We start from the raw sequence: 21,181 nt of genomic DNA on the forward strand, positions 1-21,181 counted from the left end.
GATCTATGAGCTGTTGCACAGCCCCCCCCCCTATCCACTCAGTTGTACTATACAGAGGGCGAGATCTGAAATTACTAGTACTAGCATGTTAGTTTTTTAAAGCCGGGGAGTCGTCACCTGTGCCTGATGGCCATAGCGTGTCATTGTTTACAAAAAAAACGTCTACCCATGAGCCTTTGCGTTTTTAGCGTGCGTTGTTATCGTCGCTTGGGACTCAATTCACGCGCGTGCGCAGGTGACGACCCTCTTGCTTTAACTTGTACCTGTACAAAGGAAGGTGCTCACTCGTGATATTTTATTGAAATTGACTATACATTTTTTTGTAATCAAGTCTTTGATTTCCCACGTACAGAATAAGAAAAACAAATTGTCATGCATGTTTTTACAAAAATACTGTAGAAAAGGCAAATAAAAGGCATGGTATGGCACAGGACCAGAACCAGAAATGGTGCGTGCGTTCTATATGACTATTGTAGTGTGCATAGCAGCATACATGTTTATGCAATACATGTCGAATGCATTAAATATGTTTACACATTTCAAACGCAAGCGGCTGTGAATGCCTCTACCCTTTAATCGACATGTCTTACCATTTTATTTATAGGAGGGGATACATCTGATCTGCTTCGTAACCATTACGTCCAGCTTTGTTAATATTGTTGCATACCCCCTTTCAAAATTCATTCTTTAATACAGATGTGTGAATGCAAGACATGGTTGAGTATTTGGACTAGAACTTATTTTAGTAGTAGTACCACCACCAGGAAGAAGTGTAAAACCAGCAAGTTCATGATTATACTCTTCTTGTCATATTTTATGTCAACTTTTATGAGGGATATGCTGAAAGCTGGGCACTTGGTCAGACTCGAGTAAGTGGAGACAAAAAATGCAGTGGGTTTTGTTGTCACATGGATACATACACTCTTTATAAACATCTGATAGAATCATAACAGTTGTATTTAATGTTCTATAAGAATGGGGTAGGGGATACAAAAAATTAGTTTATCTAATTATTTAACTTAATTAATTCCTGGATTCAGCACCTAGGACAGGATTCACTTTTCTTATCTTGTGTTTATGCTAATTGTAAACTCATACCAGATATACAGTATTAATTGCAACAATTCTATTCATTTGCAAAGTGAAATTGCTAAAGAAAACCAGTAAAATGACATTTATCTACTTAACTTGTAAACCTGATCTTGCACCTTTGCTTACACTGCAGCTTTAGTAAAAGTATAACTGGAGTTGATGAGGAGAGAGTTCTTCCTAAACCATAAAATGCTTGATTTACCTTGATCTTGAAAATACTTATGTTGTCATCCAAATTTAGATTAAAACAATATTATGATGCCATCATTTTGACAAGTGGGATAACCACAATGTGACAATTTCAAAGGACTTTTAGGTAGGACATCAATTAACACTTTCGACGACTTTTTCACCTTGTATATCACGATATGCCATGATAAAATAAAATAAAGAACATATCAATCAAGCATTATAATAATAGCAATACCCCCCCCCTAGTAGTCCTATTGTTAAAAATACATGATATAATAGTGGGTTACAAGTCTATCTACTTTACAGACATGACTGATGCAAAGCTTCTCTACAGTGAAGATAACATCTAATGCATGCTAAATATATGATTCATATACCGGGTATTTACCTTCAAAAAGTGTTATTTAAATGAGAACAAATTATGTCCCCTTTCTGTTTGATTTATTTATTTATTCACATAAAGCTGAATTTCGAAGTACATTTACTAAATGAAGTCCTTCACAATAAGAAATATTTATGATGATATTCCACCAAACAATCCTAAATATAGTGATTATATTGAAATGAATTTATTATTATTCAAAATTTATTGAGAGGTCTGTTGTTACAGTTGAGAATTGCCTCATAACATTAAGGTTTGTTTAATCAGAGCTTCTAGTTAAATATAATGATAGTGTTACACAATCTTCGGTAGCATCAATGTGCTCACTCTGATTAATGTTTGCCATAGAATTGCAAGATCCATATATCTTTTACTTATGATTTGACTATGTTCTGCGATGTACTTGTTTTGTGCTAAATGATTATTTGTCATTTTACGTGAATTGTCGATTGTTTTTCGTTTTTGAAAATATGCATTAGTGTCTATGAATAAGGATATCATTTGGGTGCACGTTTTTTTTTCCATTTTGCATATTTCTCTTACAGGTTTACTGTTTTTTTTCACATTTTAGGGAATGTCAAGAAGCTATCAATTTTTGTATGCTTACTTGATTGCAAAATAAATGTTATGTTTTGTCATCTGTTCACAGTTTGCTCAAAAATACAGCCATCATCCACCGTGGGACATTGACAAATCTTGGTATAAACATTGATAGCCATGTATGTCCCCTAAACTGCAACACGTCTTTCAGACGTCTGTGGTGGAATGGTACTGTTCCATCTATGTCTGTAAAGCCATACTCAGACGCAACGTCTCCCATAAATAAAATACGACCAGATTTCTTCATAATGTTTGGGTCTGAAATATTATAAAAACAAAATTAACATATTGTACAATTTAAATTAATTGATTACTGCCAGGTTCTACAAGATCATCAGCACATTCCACAAAAGTGATACTGTTGATTTGTCACCCAATGTCTTATGTCTTCCATGGAAAGAAATTGACTAATGTCATTAAGATTTTTGATCACGAATAGACAGAAGATTTTGTTATATATGAATGACGAATTTTACAAATGATGAGGTCACTGACATTTTATGTGTTCTTAAGATGTAGAAAATGTGAAAAGCCTTGACATCATGTCTGAAAGGCCCCTGCAAGTAAATGTACATGCCCAGTAAAAAGTAGTGCAAAGCACTGTAAAGCAATCAATTAATTAGGTAGCAGGAAGGAAAACAATTTGTTTTTTCTAATAGTTTCTAACACATGAAACATTACTTCGAAATTAGCTGAACCAAAACAGTTTTTTAAATACATGAAACATTTTTTTTCAAAATTAGATGAATCAATACAGCTTATTTAAATAAAATCTTAATTTCAATGGGATACAAAATGGGTGTTAGAATGCACTGCTATGTTAGAAAATGTCTATAATGTTCATTGTGTCTTAGCAAATGCACTGGAACTACTGTAAAATACTTTTTGGCTGGATACTTTTTTGGATGTTTTGTATGGAATTTATTTTTACTGATTTTTGACAAGCTTAATTTAAAATGTAGGAAAAAAAGGTATATTCGCTGAATTTTATTTTCACTGAATCAATCCTTCCGCGAAAATAGTGAAAATTGATTCCAAGTGAAAAAAATAAAGTATTCCACAGTATCATAGCTTATTTGTAACCAGTCGGTGAATGCTGTTGAACAGAAATGTTTGACTATGGATTAGCTTAGGATTTGTATATTTATATAACATGGTATACTAATATATCACTGGCAACATGTACAAGATTTTCTCCAAATATTGGTATGAGATTTTGCCCTTAACATACTCAGCAGTAGCACTGATTCATACATTTTAAGTGTTTCCCAGCTCACTTGACCCTTTTGATTTTGTTACAAAGCATTGTAAATGTCAAACATGAAGCACTATCATAATATACAGTATTTGATGGAGTAGCATTGAGATAGTGGCATTCATTATTCAAAGTTAAGAAACATAGTGTAGTGACTACTAAACAAAAATGATTTATTCTAATATTCAAATGTAAACATGCTTATAAATACAGGTTTAATGTGTAATATTAAACAATGTTTATGACGCAAATCTCATGCTCCTTCGCCTGATATTTACGTAGATCTCGCACTTTCTTGCGTGGCTCAACATCACAATAAGTTTGTTTCTGGCGCCATATTGGAAGTAGCCTGAACGTGTTATGGAGCTTAAGCTATTCTGGTTTTATTCACTCACATCTTCAATTTCAATTTCAAGTAACAGATACGGCGAACGAAGTTGGTAGCAATCCTGTATCACCAGAAGAGGTAGAAATTCCTACGACGAGTTCAACCCAAGGTACTGCTGGACGTAAAACTCGACGAACAACAACTTTGAATCCCAATAACCCTGTAAATTGGACTACACCCGTGTTACGCGAAAAGTTGCCGCAACTTGGAATGAAATTGCCACCGAGCATGAATAGGAAAAGTTTAATCCAAGTCCATGAACTAAACCGAATAGACGATGATCTTGTTGAAACCGCGGCTACGACCACAGTCAGCGCAGCCAACAATAACACCCCGTCCCTACTGTCACCACCGAGTGGGGAGTCATCTGGTAATAATAATACGGATTGTAATATGGGTACTATTCGTCGAGAAATTGAGGACTTGCGACAGACTGTTTTACACCAACTGAAACTTTTTGCGGATGAGACTCTAATAATATGGCGTCATCGCATTCTCTTGGACCCATATTGCACACCAACCAACCAGCCACAGCTCAAGTTGTATCCTTATATAGGAATGACAATGGCAATACTAACGAACGAAGGAAGTTTGGTGTTGCATCACATGACTTGCCAAAGATAGTTTCTGTGTCACCAGCATTGAAAAAGAATATCTTGGAAGATAAATTCATTAACTTAGCAGCGTTGTTAACCCCCGATCATGAAATTAATGAAAGTCGTTCTATTATGGACTAGGCGGGTAATGAGATTAAAATTAAGGGCAATCCTGACGCACGTTTAAACAAAGCATTGACTTTGAACGAATTTTTAGTTGCCTTTGGAAGATATAAAGCTATCATGTGCGAGGTATATCCTGGCAGACGTGAAGAGTTGGACCTCTACGAATCAGACATCATTGATATTGCTAACAGCTTTGGGGGTACACTATTTTATGACTACCATATCCAATTTACAACTAAGGCAGCAGCATACCTCCAACAGAAAAATGTCAAGGTTGACTGGTCAGTTAGAGACAATGACATTTTTATCAGAGTTACTTCTGGCCGTAAAGCAGCAACATGTGCTATTTGCAGTAGTACTCTGCATTCTTATGATTTTTGCCCACGCAGGCAATTTGTATCACAACGGGGTCGTGATATGCAGCAACAGTCCAATACCAATGACATCAGAGGGAGACCCAGGTTATTCTTTAATGGAAAAGAAATATGCAATAATTTCAATACCGATAAAGGATGTCTCAGAGCAGTTTGTCCGTTGCTACATTTGTGCTCAACATGTAAAGGGAATCACCCAGCATGGAAATGTACTAAATCTCCAGCACCTAACAAGTCTCAAGATTCAAAGTGACTCTCACATCAAGCTAGCACACCAATTAACATTGACTTTTTAGAAACAGCTTTAGCTGCACACCCTGATAAAATTTTTGTTTCTGAATTATGTACAGGCCTTAGAGGGGGTTTTCTTACAGGCATTGACGCTGTCCCAACATCTGTTTTTGAGTGTCCTAATAATTTGACTGCCAGACAGAATCTCTCAGTAATTAGCAAGCTCATATTAAGCTGAAATTGACAAGGGTTACCTTATTGGCCCTTTCAGTTCCCCCCTTTTGATGTTTATCGCATTTGCCAATTGGGGTTAGCAGTGGATAAATATTCAGGCAAGAAAAGGCTAATAGTTGACTTGTCTGCCCCTCATGATAAGCCACATGTGCCTAGCCCCAATGAACTTATTGACAAAGACAAATATTCGTTATCTTATTCTACAGTGGATGACGCAATCAAAGAGTTAAAGCGTGTTGGTAATGCTGCCCACATGTGCAAATTTGACATCACCGATGCTTTTAAAATCATTCCTTTGCATCCATCCATTTGGAAACTGCATGGTGTTAAAAGGCAGGGTAACTACTATTTCTTTGTTAGACTGGTTTTTGGCAGCAGATCCAGTTCAAAAATTGTTGATATGCTGTCTACAGCGATCTGTTGGATTGCTCAGTTTAAACATGGTATTAGGTATATTCTGCATTTATTAGATGACTTCCTAACTATAGATGTTCATGCAGAAAATGTTATGCGTTCCATGGCAGTTATGACTATGATTTTTAATTTACTTAGGATACCCTTGGCTAAGCATAAAACCCTAGGCCCAGCCCAGGAACTTGAATATCTTGGTATTTTGCTTAGTTCTAAAGACATGACTGCTTTCTTACCTGCTGATAAAAAAAGCACGAATATTGACCAAGTTTGCTGAGGTTACATCTAAGAATACAGTTACAAAGCAGCAATTGTTATCATTATTGGGGCACCTTAATTTTGCAAAGAGAGTAATCACACCAGGGAGATAATTTCTTTCACATTTATTACAGTCTATACCTTCCAGTTGCAGTCATGCTGCAATCTGCCATTCCATACTAACATCATGCAGTTATGTTTTCAGTCTTAGTCTAGTTTGTATTTTAGTTTAGAAACTAAGCCAGCTAGTTTACACCTGCTTTGTTCTACATTTTGGAGGCGGCACCAGGGACCATCTTATCAGTCTGTTATGCATTGTCTCACTTTTGTGTACGATGGTCTTGTGGTGTGCCCCCCTATTTGCCAAATAAATTATTGGTTCATGTACAATGCTCTTGTGTTTGTGACGCAAATCTCATGCTCTCTCGCGTGATATTTACGAAGATCTCGCACTTTCTCGCGTGGCTCAACTTCACAATCAGTTTGTTTCTGGCGCCATATTGGAAGTAGCCTGAAAGTGTTACGGAGCTTAAGCTATTCTCGTTTTATCCACTCGCCACGATCCCCATTCTCCTCCATTAGGCTGGCATTAACACCAATTCGGGGACTTCGCTTATGGGATTAGCTCATATCCCCCAAGATCATTCATATTTTTCTTAGGTATATTTTGTGTGGGTTTTATTATTGTAATTACTAATACCTCATTAACGACTCTAGTCACACTTGCCAGCATAAATCTGACCAAATAATTAACTAAATTGCATTAAATCTTAATAGAAATTATTATATAACACAAGCTCTGATTTGTTTCTAATCCAACTAAATCTGGATGTAAATTGTAATCAAGTGTAATTAACAATGTTAGTAACGAAACCTCTACCTACAATCAGACTGGACTACTCACCACTCAACAGGTGTACAACGCCTCTACCAGAAAATTCAGGACTTTCTCCATTTTCAAACATTTTCAGTTGCTGTAAAGAAAAAACACTGAACTAGTGATCTAGGGCATTTTAAAACTTTCAAATAGTCACATGACCACAGCTGTCTTCAACACACCATCTAAGTTGTATTGCAGGGGCAGTGTAAAGCCAATGATTTTACCAAACAATTTATGACTGAAGTACTGTAAAATACTTATATTTTCACTTGGAATTAATTTTCGCTGAAGGAATGATTCAGTGAAAATTAAATCCAGTGAATAAACATTTTTTCCTATTTTTACACTCAACTCGTCAAAAATCAGCGACAATAAAATCCATTCAAAACACTTGAAAAGTCTTTTCAGCGAAAATTAATTCCAGCTAAAATAAAGTATTTTACAGTATGAGGATTGATCAGCCTTCATAGATGGCATCTGGAAACAAACAATAGGATACAAAAATATAGGAACTGGTAATCTGTTTCCAAGTACTTAGAAACTAGGGATTAATAATAAAATGAACCTAAAATTGATTGGGGGAGCTACAAGTTACTAATTACGTTCGTGTATTACCATAAAGTATGTACCAAATTTCAATGAAATGTGATAATTATGCAAATTACGTAAGCAGTATGCTCAATTTTTCAATCCAAACTAATCAGGTTTTTGACTCCCATGTGTGAAGCACACAATGGGAGTCTTTGCAGTTATAGTGTGTCTGTATGTATGTATGTCTGTATGTATGTATGTATGTATGTATGTATGTATGTATGTATGTATGTATGTATGTATGTATGTGTGTGTGTGTGTCCGTCTGTTCCACTGCTATCTCAAGAACCATACATCGGTTTTTGATGATGCTCTGGGCAATGCACAAATTTGATTAGTTTTTGGTAAAAATCTGTGCATATTAATTACCAAATTTGCATGCTAATTAGCTAATTTTCAGCTGTTCCATGACTGTTCCACTGATATCTAAAGAACCACTTATTGGATTTTGATGAAACTTGGTATTTAGATGCTCTAGACTTGTGTGCAGATGTGATTAGTTTTTGGTAAAAATCCGTGCATATTAATTACCTAATTTGCATGATAATTAGCTAATTTTTAGCTGTTCCATGACTGCTCCACGATATCTAAACAACCACTCATTGGATTCTGATGAAACTGAATGCTCTGAACTAATGCTAGGTTTTGATTAGTTTTTGGTAAAAATTACCTAATTACTAATTACCTAATTTGCATAATGATTAGTCAATTTTCGTTTTTTCCACTGATATCTCAAGTACTAATCATCACATTTCAATGAAACTTGGTACATAGATGTCATATGACACTGCACAGATCTGATAGTTTTTAGGGTAATATTATAATATTAATTACCTAAGTTGCATAATTGATTAATTAATTTTCAGCTTTTGATGTTTCAAGTAGTAAGCATTACATTTCAATGATACATAGATACTCAAGGACAATGCAGAGATTGATTTTTTTGGGATAAATATTTGTGCATATTTATCACTTAATTTGCATAATTAGTTAATTTTCAGCTTTTCCACGGATATCTGAAGTACTAATCATCACATTTCAATGAAACTTGGTACATAGATCTTCTAGGACTATGCAGAGACCTGATTAGTTTTAGGGTAAATAATTGTACATATTAATTGCCTAATTTGCATAATTAATTTTCAGCTTTTCCACTGATATCTCGAGTACTAATCATCACATTTCAATCAATCTAGAACTATGCAGAGACCCAATTAGTTTTTGGTAAATATTTATGCATATTAATCACCCAATTTGCATAATTAACCAATTTGCCACTTTCACACTGATATCTCAAGTACTAATCATCACATTCAAATGAAACGTTGTACATGGATGCTGTAGGACAATAGACAGACCTAATTAATTGTGGGTTAAAATCTGTACATATTAATTACCCAACCAATTTTAGACTATTACACTGATATTTAAAGTACAAATTATTCCATTTCAATGAAACTTAGTACAAAGATGCTCTAAGACAATGTACAAACCTGATTAGTTTGGGGTTAAAATCTGTTGATATAACGTCAAAAGTTCAATGTAGGATAAAAAACTTAATTCCTTTAGTTTTTTCCCAAACCCCCCTACCCCCCACTGAAACTTAATTGATAAATATTGACCATGACTACATTCACCATTAAATTCAAATTGATAATCCGACAGTAGTATGGCGTAGCAGTAGGTTGTCTGGTGGGTGTAAAAAGGCTTTACACTCGGACCAAACCATTTTCTCATCTTGGATGTTTTTTTTTCATTTTCTGTTATTTTTGTCAATGATTGGATAGAGAAAAAAACGAATTACAAATACTCCAAGATTTTTTTGACTTCATTAAAAAATAAAATCGTTTTTGTAGGATAGAAACTTTTTGAGGTCAAAACCCCCCACCCCCAAACTAAAGCAAATAAGTTTTTTATCCGACATCGATCTTTTGACGTCGCCCCTAATTAGCATAATAATCCATAATTTTGTGGTTCTAATCACATTTCAATAAGACTGGTACATAGATGATTTGTTACATTGCGCAGACCTCATTAGTTTTACACTCAAATCTGTTTATATTAATTTTCTGATTTGCATAATTAGTTTTCAGCTTTTCCATTAATATCTCAAGTACAAGTAATTTTGAATTATTTTTAATTTGTTCCTAATACTCTCAGCACATGGGAGTTCTTTCTAAGCTTTCTTTGATTAAGCATTGTTCACAGGTATTTGTATATGAGCGTATACATATATATTTTTGGTTTGGTATGCAAAGTCTAAGAAAAACAACCTTACATTATCAATAGGTGTTACTTTGCTTAACATATCATCAATAAGCTCTGTTCTCACTACTCCAGGGTACAATGAAACAGCTGCAACACTGTGTGTCCTTAGTTCCTGTGCACAGTCTAATGCCATTTTGTCTACCTACAAGACAAGTACAAAGATAATAGATTTTAATGATAAAATATTTAGAGAAAAAGTTAAGGTTTTATATTTTTGTTTCTGCATACTTACAGAGTGAATATGGTATTGATATTATATTTAGAGATATCACAAATTTTGACTGTTTTCAAATTAAATAACACAAGTAACATGAATGAAATTCTCTGTTCAGTAAGGATGGTGGCACAATTCACAACTGATTGCAAATATCGTCCTCACTTAAAGATAATTTAATGCAGAATAGAGTGACACTCCAACATAATGCGAGTAACTTGGCAGGTATACAATTGTCCTTTGACACTAAGTAATACACAAAAATATATTTAATATAAAAAATTGAAGATTTTAATTAATAAACAAATGACAGAAATATGATTAATTTGAAGTAAACACCAGAAATAAAATAGTAAATAGTGATAATAAGGGTGCATATGAGTATTAGTCACAAAAATAAACTGTCTGTATAGACAGCTAAAACAAATTCCAATTTTTTTTAGTAAAAACTGAAAATTGACTCAAATTTTGTCTGGCTCCAACAGAAATATTGGAGAATATAAGAAAAAAGTGCAGACAAATTTGAGCAAGAAAGTCATTGTGAAAAGGTTAAAAACTGGCATTATTGAAGTAAAATAAGGATTAAATACATGTTTTACATATAGAAATGGATAGATACAGCAATATTGACCTTAGTAACGATAAATGTCAAGTCTATAATGACAGTGAAATCAAAGATGAAAAACATTTCTTGCTAAAAATGTAAACTATATATGAGTGAAAAAGATCCACAATTCACAGATACTGTATAACATCAAATAAAACAGATTCAAATTATTTATTTATAAAATCTTATTGTCAACTGCCTCATTTTTGTTTTATTATGTTTTTGCTACTCAAGCCTGTGTAATTGTTTTTTCTTGTCTTTTTTATTGTACTAATTAATAAAAATTCAAACGAAGATACGTTTATTATTAGGTACGTATGTGCAAGTAATTAAAAGACAGACAAACAGAACAGTCGCAATTAATACATGTATAAAGGAAAAGGAACTACAGTAATACTGACCCCTGCTTTTCCAGCACCATAAGCAACGTTAAACAGGTACATCAGTCCACCTGGTGACGAGATGTTGATAATCAAACCCTGCTTTGCTGGTACCATCATTCTTGCTGCAAACACTGATGCAACATAATGGCCCCTAAATACAAGAAATATGGAAATACTCAATTAGGCATAGTATTGTATAATGGTGATTAAAAAAAAAAATTTTGGCAATTAAGTATACGTGTTCCAGTGACTGTAACATTGGAGACTGTTAATCCATAAAACAAGGTACCCTATCTGCTGAATCATTAGTGTATACACTTGCGTAAATTACAGAAGCATATTCACAGTCAAAAAAGTTATATTTTAATAATCCTGCATACAATAAATGGAATTTCTTGCTTATATGTGCTTCTATTAGAGATACACTTCAAACAAATCATGCATGGCACAGTCCCTGTTAGTTATCAAATTTAAGATAGTTTTGTTTATAGTAATATAGTTTGAACATAAACATATCAGAGATGTGGATCCAGAAGCTGATGCTTGATTATGATGATTTTTTAACATTAAAAATGGTTAACATTCAGTTATCTTGTATCTGATCATCAAACAAGTATTTGTCCATATTGAGAGATATTGTTCTGGAAGAGTAATAATTAAAACAAAAAGGCCACCAGTCGGTCATTTTGAATACATCTGTATATCTATGATGTATAATGAATATATAAAATTTGAACATAATCAGTCAAAGCATGTCAGAGATATGACACGAGAACCGCATTAATTAATTAAAACAAAATGGCCACCAGTCAGCCAATTTAAATTTGATCTGAAAAACAAAATGACGTGCATCAGGGACAAATAATGTCTAGTGTATGTACCAAGTTTGAATGAAATCCATCCATAAATGACTAAGATCTGGTTCTGGAATGCCACGAATGCTTGATTTTTGATGATTTTTTTAGCACAAAAATTGCCACAATTAGGCCAATTTGAAAAAGATGTTCAAACCAATACAACTGTATATCTATTACATGATGTATAATGAATATACATGTCATTTAATAGGAATGTAATTGTAGTGCATTAATTACAATATTATCTACTACCAACAGATAACTAATTGACCTTTTCACCACCATTTCTCTCTTTTCATCACAAATATCCCCATTTATAGTCCTTCAGAAGATTGGGACAAAAATAACCAAATTTTTTGAGTAGAAACTAAAAATTCACTCAAAGTTTGTCTGTTGGCTCCAAAATTAGGGTTCATTTCTAGAAATATTGAAGAATATGAGAAAAAAAAAGTGCAGAAAAATTTGGCAAGAAAGTCTGGTGGTGAAAAGGTTAAATGTGCGCAATTCACAAAACATAAAACATTTCTTCAATTTTAATTACCTTCAATTGAATTTAAAGTTTATTGGAATTTTATTTGATGTTATAACATGTGAACTGAGGTGAAAATTGGATTCCTCACTTCAAGTCTAGTTACATAGGGTTGTGAGCCAACATTTTTAATTGAAATCATGGTATTTCTTATCTATCTCAATATTATGCTTGTCAAATATTTAATAAAAATTGAAAAACTTACCTGAGTCCAACATTATTCACAGTATCCCACAATTCAGGTTCCAATTCCCAGAATGATTTTGCTGAGAAACCAGGTTGAGACAATGTCTGAATAATTAGAAATAACTTGGATATGAACTTGAAGCTGGAGACCCAGAGTTCTGGGGGAATCAGTACAAATGCATATTACAGCGTATGACATGTGTACTGTGTTACAAATCGATTACAGTTTCAGTAGTCACTGGGTTGGGTTGGAGTGGCTTGTTTGCTGGAGTATAATAGTGGTAACGTCACTTATATGCGGGCTTTGAATATGAACACATATGATTATGGTTTGATTGACAAACCTCATTAATGGTGCTGAATGTTACCATTACATGTAGCTTATGATGACGCATGTCCTGTGGAATACGGGGAAAAGGGCCTGAAAGCAGCACACTATGTAGACACATCTCATGAATATTATTTCAAAGTGAAATTATTAATAGAAAGCATTGAATATGAAATGCCAGAATCGCATATATTTAGTCTTGATCCCCCCTCCCCCACTCTGTCTATTGTGGTTATTTGAAGACTGTACTCATACTAGACTGGTTACCAAATTTAACAAGTGCCTGTGTTTTCACTGTTTGTCGGTGTGAGTGTTGGCAAGCCGAAATAGGTTTTGATTGTATACAGCGCCACCAGTGGCTGTTCTCCATGTCAAGTAAGTTGAAATAACTCTTTGAATGATATATTTTTTCTCACCAAAATTTTGTTACATTTTGCCTATTTTTATGTGTTTTTTAACAATTTTATTGAATAATTTTTGGAAAAATGAACATCATTTTCTATTGAAGACAAATTGTCATCAAAATTTTGTTGCAATAATGAGTTGCATACTAGTATCTAGTAGAGAAAGGCATAGTTTACTCAACACATCATTATAAAATACACACAATGAAATTTTTAACTTCAAGAACACAAAACAAACAACTAACGAGTACACTACAAGGAAAAATATATAGACTTGGTGAAAATTGTTGTTGTTTAATCACTCTATTTTTATGAGCGAGAAACAGAGGGGAGTCCTATAATGAATAAAGGGCATGATGTTCTTTTCTGATTTTTCAGTGACAACCACCAAAAATCAAACTAAAACACTTACAAGAGGAGGGCAAGGGTTATTTTCGTTCAACGTAATTGCAATATTTTTTTGTTCGTACAACGTAAATTGAAAAAATAAATCGCATAATCACAAGCTAGACGTACAACGTAATCAATCAAATATTTTTTTTATACACTGTAAAAATGTGTCATTTTTCTCGGTACGTACAAGAATTTACATCCAAATAAAAAATAGTCGTAAAGAATAATCCAGGGAAATTACATTTTCAAAACTGTAAAATGACTAGATGACACAATTCACTGCAAAATTCAATTTTCACTGTAAACTGTAAAAACGTCTTTTTTTTCCTTGTAATTTGTAAAAAGCCCTTTTTATTTCCCGTAAAACTGTACCCTCTTACAACTTTTATTTCCCCTTACTTTTGATTCGATAATTTGACTCATGGTACTTACTTTTACAGCAGCGTACGCATTGTTAACCAAGAGATCCAATCGTCCATTTTGTTCTTTGTTGATTTTATCGAATAATTCTTCTACTTGTTTATCATCTGTGTGATCACATTTCACTGGTATACAGGTGCCACCACGTTCTTCTACCTGTTCATATCAACAATACATCTCATATTATAGAACCACAACAGCACTCAAACTCAATAGCACATAAAATGACTTTATTTAATACACATTGTTCAAACTGTAAGCTGGCATATTAAGGGGCAGTGGGTCCCATACAACACATAGCAACGTATTATCCTGGAAATAATTAAATCATGGTGATTTACATAAGGTTCAAAAGTGTTTAAATGCATGTGGCTCAACGTATTTAACCCTTATTCTTGACCAGATGTGAGTTAATTGTATCAATTCAATTATTTGCATTTTAACCAAAATACTGATTCAACTGTTCTAAATGTGAGTACCTGTTTTGCCGTTTCTTGCAAGGATCCTGGTAATGGTGTGTCATTCAGTGCAAAGGTGCGACCTACAGGATTACAAAGTACAATACGATGGGTTTGGTGCCAAAACTTTGGAATGTACGAAGACCTTAAAATTACTGTAAACTGCTTCAAATTTGAGAGAGAAAAATTTTACCAAATTTCACACTTCAGTGAAAATCACAACATTTTGTATCCTTGAAAAGTGTCATTGTCTTTTGTGAATTTTGTATTCACAAAAACCATAAAATATTGAAATCGTTTTACAGTATATATTTTCCCGGTATTATATTTTTGAACAGAAACTGGTTATATTTTAATCTGGGCATAATCCTAGATTTAATAAATCTTGAAATTCCACAGAATGAAAAACTGAATTCTGAATATCAATGTTTCACTGTACACACGGCAAAATGAAATAAATTGCAATTCATCTTATATACCGTATTTGTGTTTGTGTTGCCTGTTTACCCTGGGACTAGTATACTATGAAAACATTCCATTCGACTTGTTTAACCGTCTTTGTTTATTTGTTTATGTTTTTATTTTATCCGAGTTTTAGCTGGAGCTTTGTGTATTTTGAAAGACGAAGGATATAATTGTTTGTGTTTATTCATGATGACTCAACAGAAAAAAAAAAATCAGTATTCAGCCACCTAATACGTCCCAATTCACATTCGTCCCATTTCACATTTGTCCCAATTCACATTCGTCCATTTATTTTTATTTTTGGTCAGCATTACAATCTTTAGCAGGGTCAATTTCTATGCTAACTGTTACTGACACGCTAACTAATAACTCCACGTTGCGTGAATGGTGTTTTTGTATTTCTTAACTAATAACTGTAGGTTGTGTGTACGGTGTATTTGTATTTATTAACTAATAACTTGTACGTTGCATGTAAGGTGTATTTGTATTTCTTAACTAATAACTCTACGTTGCGTGTACGGTGTATTTGTATTTATTAACTAATAACTTGTACGTTGCATGTACGGTGTATTTGTATTGATTAACTAATAACTTGTACGTTGCATGTAAGGTGCATTTGTATTTATTAACTAATAACTTGTACGTTGCATGTAAGGTGCATTTGTATTTATTAACTAATAACTTGTACGTTGCATGTAATGTCCACTTGTATTGATTAACTAATAACTTGCACGTTGCATGTAAGGTCCATTTGTATTTATTAACTAATAACTTGTACGTTGCATGTAAGGTTCATTTGTATTTATTAACTAATAACTTGTACGTTGCATGTAAGGTGTATTTGTATGTAACGTCGGCAAAAACAAAATGGCGTAACGAGCAATTACCCATGCCGGTGCATGACGTGTACGTGAACAGTTCGTTGTTTGGATTATTTGTGCTTATTTGGCGAGTTAGTAGTGGACCAACCTTAAATCTGACGAATCGACTTGTGGGACGAATCGGCTTGTGCGACGAATGTGATTTGGGACGAATCGACCGTCCCCCTAGCCCTGCGTACAGTGCTGTGTGTACGGGGACGCGTTCGGCTGATAGATGTGGGGACATCTATCAGCCGAACGCGTCCCCGTACACACAGCACTGTACGCAGGGCTACCGTCCCCCGTACCTGTTATGTAAACCGTGGCCCCAGCTTCTCCGAGTTGCAATGCAATTCCTTTACCGATGCCACGACTGGCACCAGTTACTACGCAAACTTTACCCAACAATGGACGTGACATTATCTTGATCCCGAGTACGCGAATATCACAGTGGTAAATACGCTTATCTGAATGTAACCGTACCAGGTTTGCTCTGCTACGCAAGCTCCTTACCGCCAGGGTTCCATGCTTTAACCACAGTAACTGTGCTTCAACTCAGCGTCTGGGTCAAAGGTTGTTTATTTATCACAAACTGACTTGGCTAGGGGGTCTACTCAAACTATTGTCAGTGTACTATATAAGGGGATTGACCATCAATTCTTTGGGTACTAGTAACATGGAAGTGATTTGCGCAAAGACATTTGAAGGTGGTATAGAGGAAAGCTAATGTAAAGTAAATATCAGTTTTATACAATGGTATACTGTTTTCTGCAGGGTTAGGGCTACCTAGTTTGATTATATTAAGTACCATTTTCTAAACATACTCGTTGTTATTACCTGAGAAAATCACGTTTATTGAACTTGAGTAACTTAATTATTGTCATTCTGGTCACATGGGCCTGACAATCTATTCGTGTGGTTGGTTGGTTGGTTGGTTGGTTACTGAAAACAATACATGGACGTCTATGTCCCTGTACAGGACCGTATTCTTGCTCAAAGTAATAAGAAATCATAGAATTAAAACAGTTTTTATGCAAGCATATATTACAAAATTGAATTATTCGTGTTCCGAAACCCCTAAAATCACACATACTTGCTTCTGGCCGATCCGAGTCAGCCTGCACTAACTAATCACAGGGGAGGAAACAAACCCTACACATTTTTTTTTAGATGTCAAGTTACGAGTGCTGATATGGGAAATTATAGAATGAGGGGAGGCAAAGGGGGATAGCTGGTACGGTTTTACGGGAAATAAAAAGGGCTTTTCACAATTTACGAAGAAAAAAAAGACGTTTTTACAGTTTACAGTGTTAACAAATGGAACATTGAATGGTCCGAAGAGCTCTCCGACTCAAATTCTCCACCATTGCTGCGCCGTGTGAAGAGACGCATGCGCATATTACCCTCGTAATGCTCTTCATTCGGTTAGAGGGCCTTTTACGTCTTGACATTCAATTTTGTAGTGAATTGTATCATCTAGTCGTTTTACAGTTTCTAAAATGTAATTTCCCTGGATTATTCTTTACGATTGTTTTATTTGGATGTGAATTTTTGTACGTACGAGAAAAATGACACATTTTTACAGTGTACGAAAAAAAGATTTGATTGATTACGTTGTATTACGTTGCATGTGATTACAGAATTACGGAATTTATTTTTTCTATTTACGTTGTACGAACAAAAAAATATTGCAATTACGTTGAACAAAAATAACCCTTGCCCCTCCTCTAGAATTGAAACAGTTTGATAATGTAAATCACAAAATCTAATCATCCGCGCTATGAATAGAAATGGTTATTTTGTCATAAATGCGTGGAAATTTGGGAAAAAATATGAAAATATATATTTTTCCGATAGCCCAGTATCTTATCAGCACTCATATCTGGGTTGGTCAAGATATATCGCTCCGCCCAGAAACGTCCATGTAGAGTCAATAAATCATTGAGTACACTACTAGTACACCTTAACTGTAAGTCGCCCTCTATTGACGAAGTGTTTAAATGTAGTAAATGGCTACAAGAGCCCAACTAGTATTGTGTCAACACAGGTGGCGCTATTCAGCACAGACGGTAGGTTTGCGGCGATCTGCGTGTCAATGGCCCAACTAGACCATTTTCCCGGAAGTGGCGAAACTGGGTGCAAAAATACCCCTGCTCCGAGATGGCGGTAAATACAAACATGTCAGTTTTCTGATGGTCGATAGAAGAGAGTTTTATTTTTGACGTCGATTGGTACACCCAGAAGCACAATATCAGGCGTAAGTTTACCTTGCATCCTGAAACGCTATGCGCGCATGATGCGAAACGCCGTATTTTCGATTTCCGGGAAAGTCGTCTATTTGAACACGGTAACCGTGATTTGAACGACATTTTTTCAGCATAGACGTCTAGCTTATTCACTAGCGGGCGCGATGTTGTATGATGTATTACCATATAAGTTTAAGCACGACAAATATTACAATACTATGCTAAGCCATCAAAACCCGTCAGAGAGAGAGACCCAAATGAATCGGTCACGAAGGCTTGGTTTTGAATATATTTACTAGCACAATCTGAACGGTCCTGAGGAAATATACGGGCAACGATTCAAAGGGATCACTGAGTAAGATTTCGGGGGTACAATTAAAAAATGGTATATGTGGTGAGAACCCCAAATCATAATATTATCAAGTTACACTAATTTAGAACTATATATCAACTAAACAATTGTTGGATAGTACCCTATGTTTTCTGTTACCTCCTTTGCATTTACCCCCGTACTTCGCCATTTATTTCACGTATCTTATGTGTTCATTTTCAAGATCGCATAACTTTATGATTACACCTATGACGTGTTTCAGTGAAATTAGCTTACAAGTAAAAGACAAGATATATTCGGAAACGTGAATAAAAATATATTTATTAGTAGGATATTAGTGACAACTAATGAATTAGTGGTTTGAAATGGTGAACTGCCACATCTACAGTTGGTGCTTGATAAACTTTTCCAATGTGTGCAGCTATGCAAAAACAATAGTACAATAAGTTTTTAATATACATGGCGTCAAACGTGTAGGCGATACTGGCAACTTGAGTTCAACAAAATAAGTTTGTGAAATCTGATTGGGGTTGGTGGTTAAGCAATCATTGTACATTCTAGCACGAGTCAAACAGCAAAACATATAATTTATTCGTGTGAGGGGGAGGGGAAAAATGAACCTGTTCCCATGGGAGACGATGACAATCTACACTCAGAAGGAGACAGCCGAGGAATATCAGATTATTTATTTCCTATTCATAAGCAGTTTTTGTACGTACTTTGTGATCGTATCGTTTAATGTTTGTCTGAATAATTCACAATTTCGTAAAGTGTGATTGCATCTGGTTATTACGACTTTTAAAGGTTCCGTACATAAGAAATTTTGAAAGTCGGCCGAATTTTGCTCACGGGATCAGATATAGAATCCTTAAATGATGAGTAAATGATTTCCCATTGCAACAGATAAGACCTATACTTAGAACAAAATTGGGTGGGTAGAAGAATCAGCTGGTAATTAATTTTTATATTAAGTTATTATATTACAGACTTCCGATCCCTTTCATGTGCATAACAACTTTCAACTTCGCTTGTTCTCCAACTGTTCCGACCCTTTCAGTTCAACCTCAGACAACTAATAAATTGTCCGAAGTGTCATATGTACGGCAACCGTGGTGGCTCACAACATGGCATTTTTTAAAACCATTTTTACAATTCATTTACTTTTTGAAAACTCATTTTCTTTTTTAAAAATCATTTTCGGTTCTGGAATCGATTTTTAAAACCCACTTTCGTTTCTGGGTTCTGTTTTTATTTTAAAAAACAATTGTTTAAACCCATTTTCATTTTTTAAATCCGTTTTCATTTAAAAATCAAATTTTGAATTCAAAATCCATTTTACGTTTTTAAAATCCGTTTTTATTTTTAAAATCCATTTTCGTTTTCAAATTCCATTTTCATTTTTAAAATTTGTTTTCGTTTTCAAATTCCATTTTCATTTTAAAATCCATTTTCGCTTTCAAAATCAGCGCCATCGGTGTGCAGTATGCGTGTACATTGATAATAACCTGGAAGACTATAAGTATGATAACACATAACTTACTCATTAACTGATAGTTATACTACCCCTACGAGTAGATTAACGGGAAATAGCGGCTCAAAAAGGAGCCGCTATTTCCCGTTAATCTACGAGGAGGGGTAGTACATTTATAACGAAGATATACTGCGAATTTGACGAGTTTTGCACGGCTTATTTTAAATCCTGTGATCATGGCGGATGTTTACAGCGCTATTGTGTAAATCGCAATTCTAAACCAGGTGTAGTCAACCGCAATTATCAGCCGTGCTCGTTGGCTATAACAGATGTGTTGAAAAGCTCTAGCCAATCGGCATTTACTCAGCAGAGTTTGTTTTGTTTAACAATAGAATTCACCAACAGTGGACTTTATTGTATTACCATAACCAACACTAATTGGACCACGTAGAATTGCATATAAAACATTCGATCACGTGAATTTGGTGCTTATTTGTGAGAACAGTGTAGCACGTTGTTGGGTGAACTCCGGAGATTCGCCAGAATCATGTCCGCTCAAGAATTTGCTGCTCCGGAAATTGACTGGGATTTGGAAAACTGGTTGTCCCAAATTGGTGTGGACGACGCCGAGGACTTTAAACTGAGCGATATTCAGAAAGAATTCCGTTTTTTGCCTCCAGTTGACATCAAACAAGTCACCGAATACCAGCAGTCACGCAGACAACCAGACAACTCGCAGCGCTACAAAATGGGGCGTCAAAACATGGAATGAGTGGAAAGAGCAAAGCAGATGACTGATATCGCTGGGATAAAAGGTTATCATACTGGGCATTCAGGAAAGGTACGTATTAGAATTTGCACTTTAGTAATGCAATGTTCGATTTCCCCGCGGACGAGAAATAGTCATAACTTTATGTCGAAAATAATCACTACTCGTTAACCTCCATTTTTTCATGCAAACTGTTGGGTGGAATACCATTTAAATATTATATTCACTGGCACGATATGTCGGATTCATTTCACGCGATAAAGATTTAATGCAAACGGCTTTGGCGTGTTTTAAAAAAGCCGAACGATTGAACGTACTATAACAATATATTGATATTTTACATTGCTATGAGGTGGACTGTTGCAAGCTATTGTACTTTCAT

The 21,181-nt window shown here is 34.8% G+C and overlaps 1 protein-coding gene across 1 annotated transcript; it reads right to left on the bottom strand.

Moving 5' to 3' along the window:
• Positions 1-896: 896 nt before the first annotated feature.
• LOC100372670 (dehydrogenase/reductase SDR family member 1-like) lies at positions 897-16,562 on the bottom strand. The gene is made up of 8 exons (XM_085500860.1): positions 16,291-16,562; positions 14,679-14,740; positions 14,212-14,355; positions 12,674-12,759; positions 11,101-11,233; positions 9,889-10,020; positions 7,044-7,113; positions 897-2,524 (listed from the first exon to the last, which is right to left on the bottom strand). The coding sequence occupies exons 1-8, from the start codon at positions 16,400-16,402 to the stop codon at positions 2,310-2,312; spliced, it is 954 nt and encodes a 317-aa protein (XP_085356986.1). The 5' UTR covers positions 16,403-16,562; the 3' UTR covers positions 897-2,309.
• Between the last annotated feature and the right edge of the window lie 4,619 nt (positions 16,563-21,181).

Source organism: Saccoglossus kowalevskii, chromosome 6 (assembly GCF_978046115.1).
Source record: "Saccoglossus kowalevskii chromosome 6, keSacKowa6.1, whole genome shotgun sequence".
Taxonomy (NCBI): Eukaryota; Metazoa; Hemichordata; class Enteropneusta; family Harrimaniidae; genus Saccoglossus; species Saccoglossus kowalevskii.

Coding starts and splice junctions, on each gene's coding strand:
- LOC100372670 (XM_085500860.1), bottom strand. CDS start 16,402: ATGTCACGTCCATTGTTGGGTAAAGTTTGCGTAGTAACTGGTGCCAGT. Junction 10,021..11,100: donor ATGGTGCTGGAAAAGCAGGG/GTCAGTATTACT, acceptor CTTGTCTTGTAG/GTAGACAAAATGGCATTAGA. Junction 7,114..9,888: donor AAGTAACACCTATTGATAAT/GTAAGGTTGTTT, acceptor TTTTCTTTACAG/CAACTGAAAATGTTTGAAAA.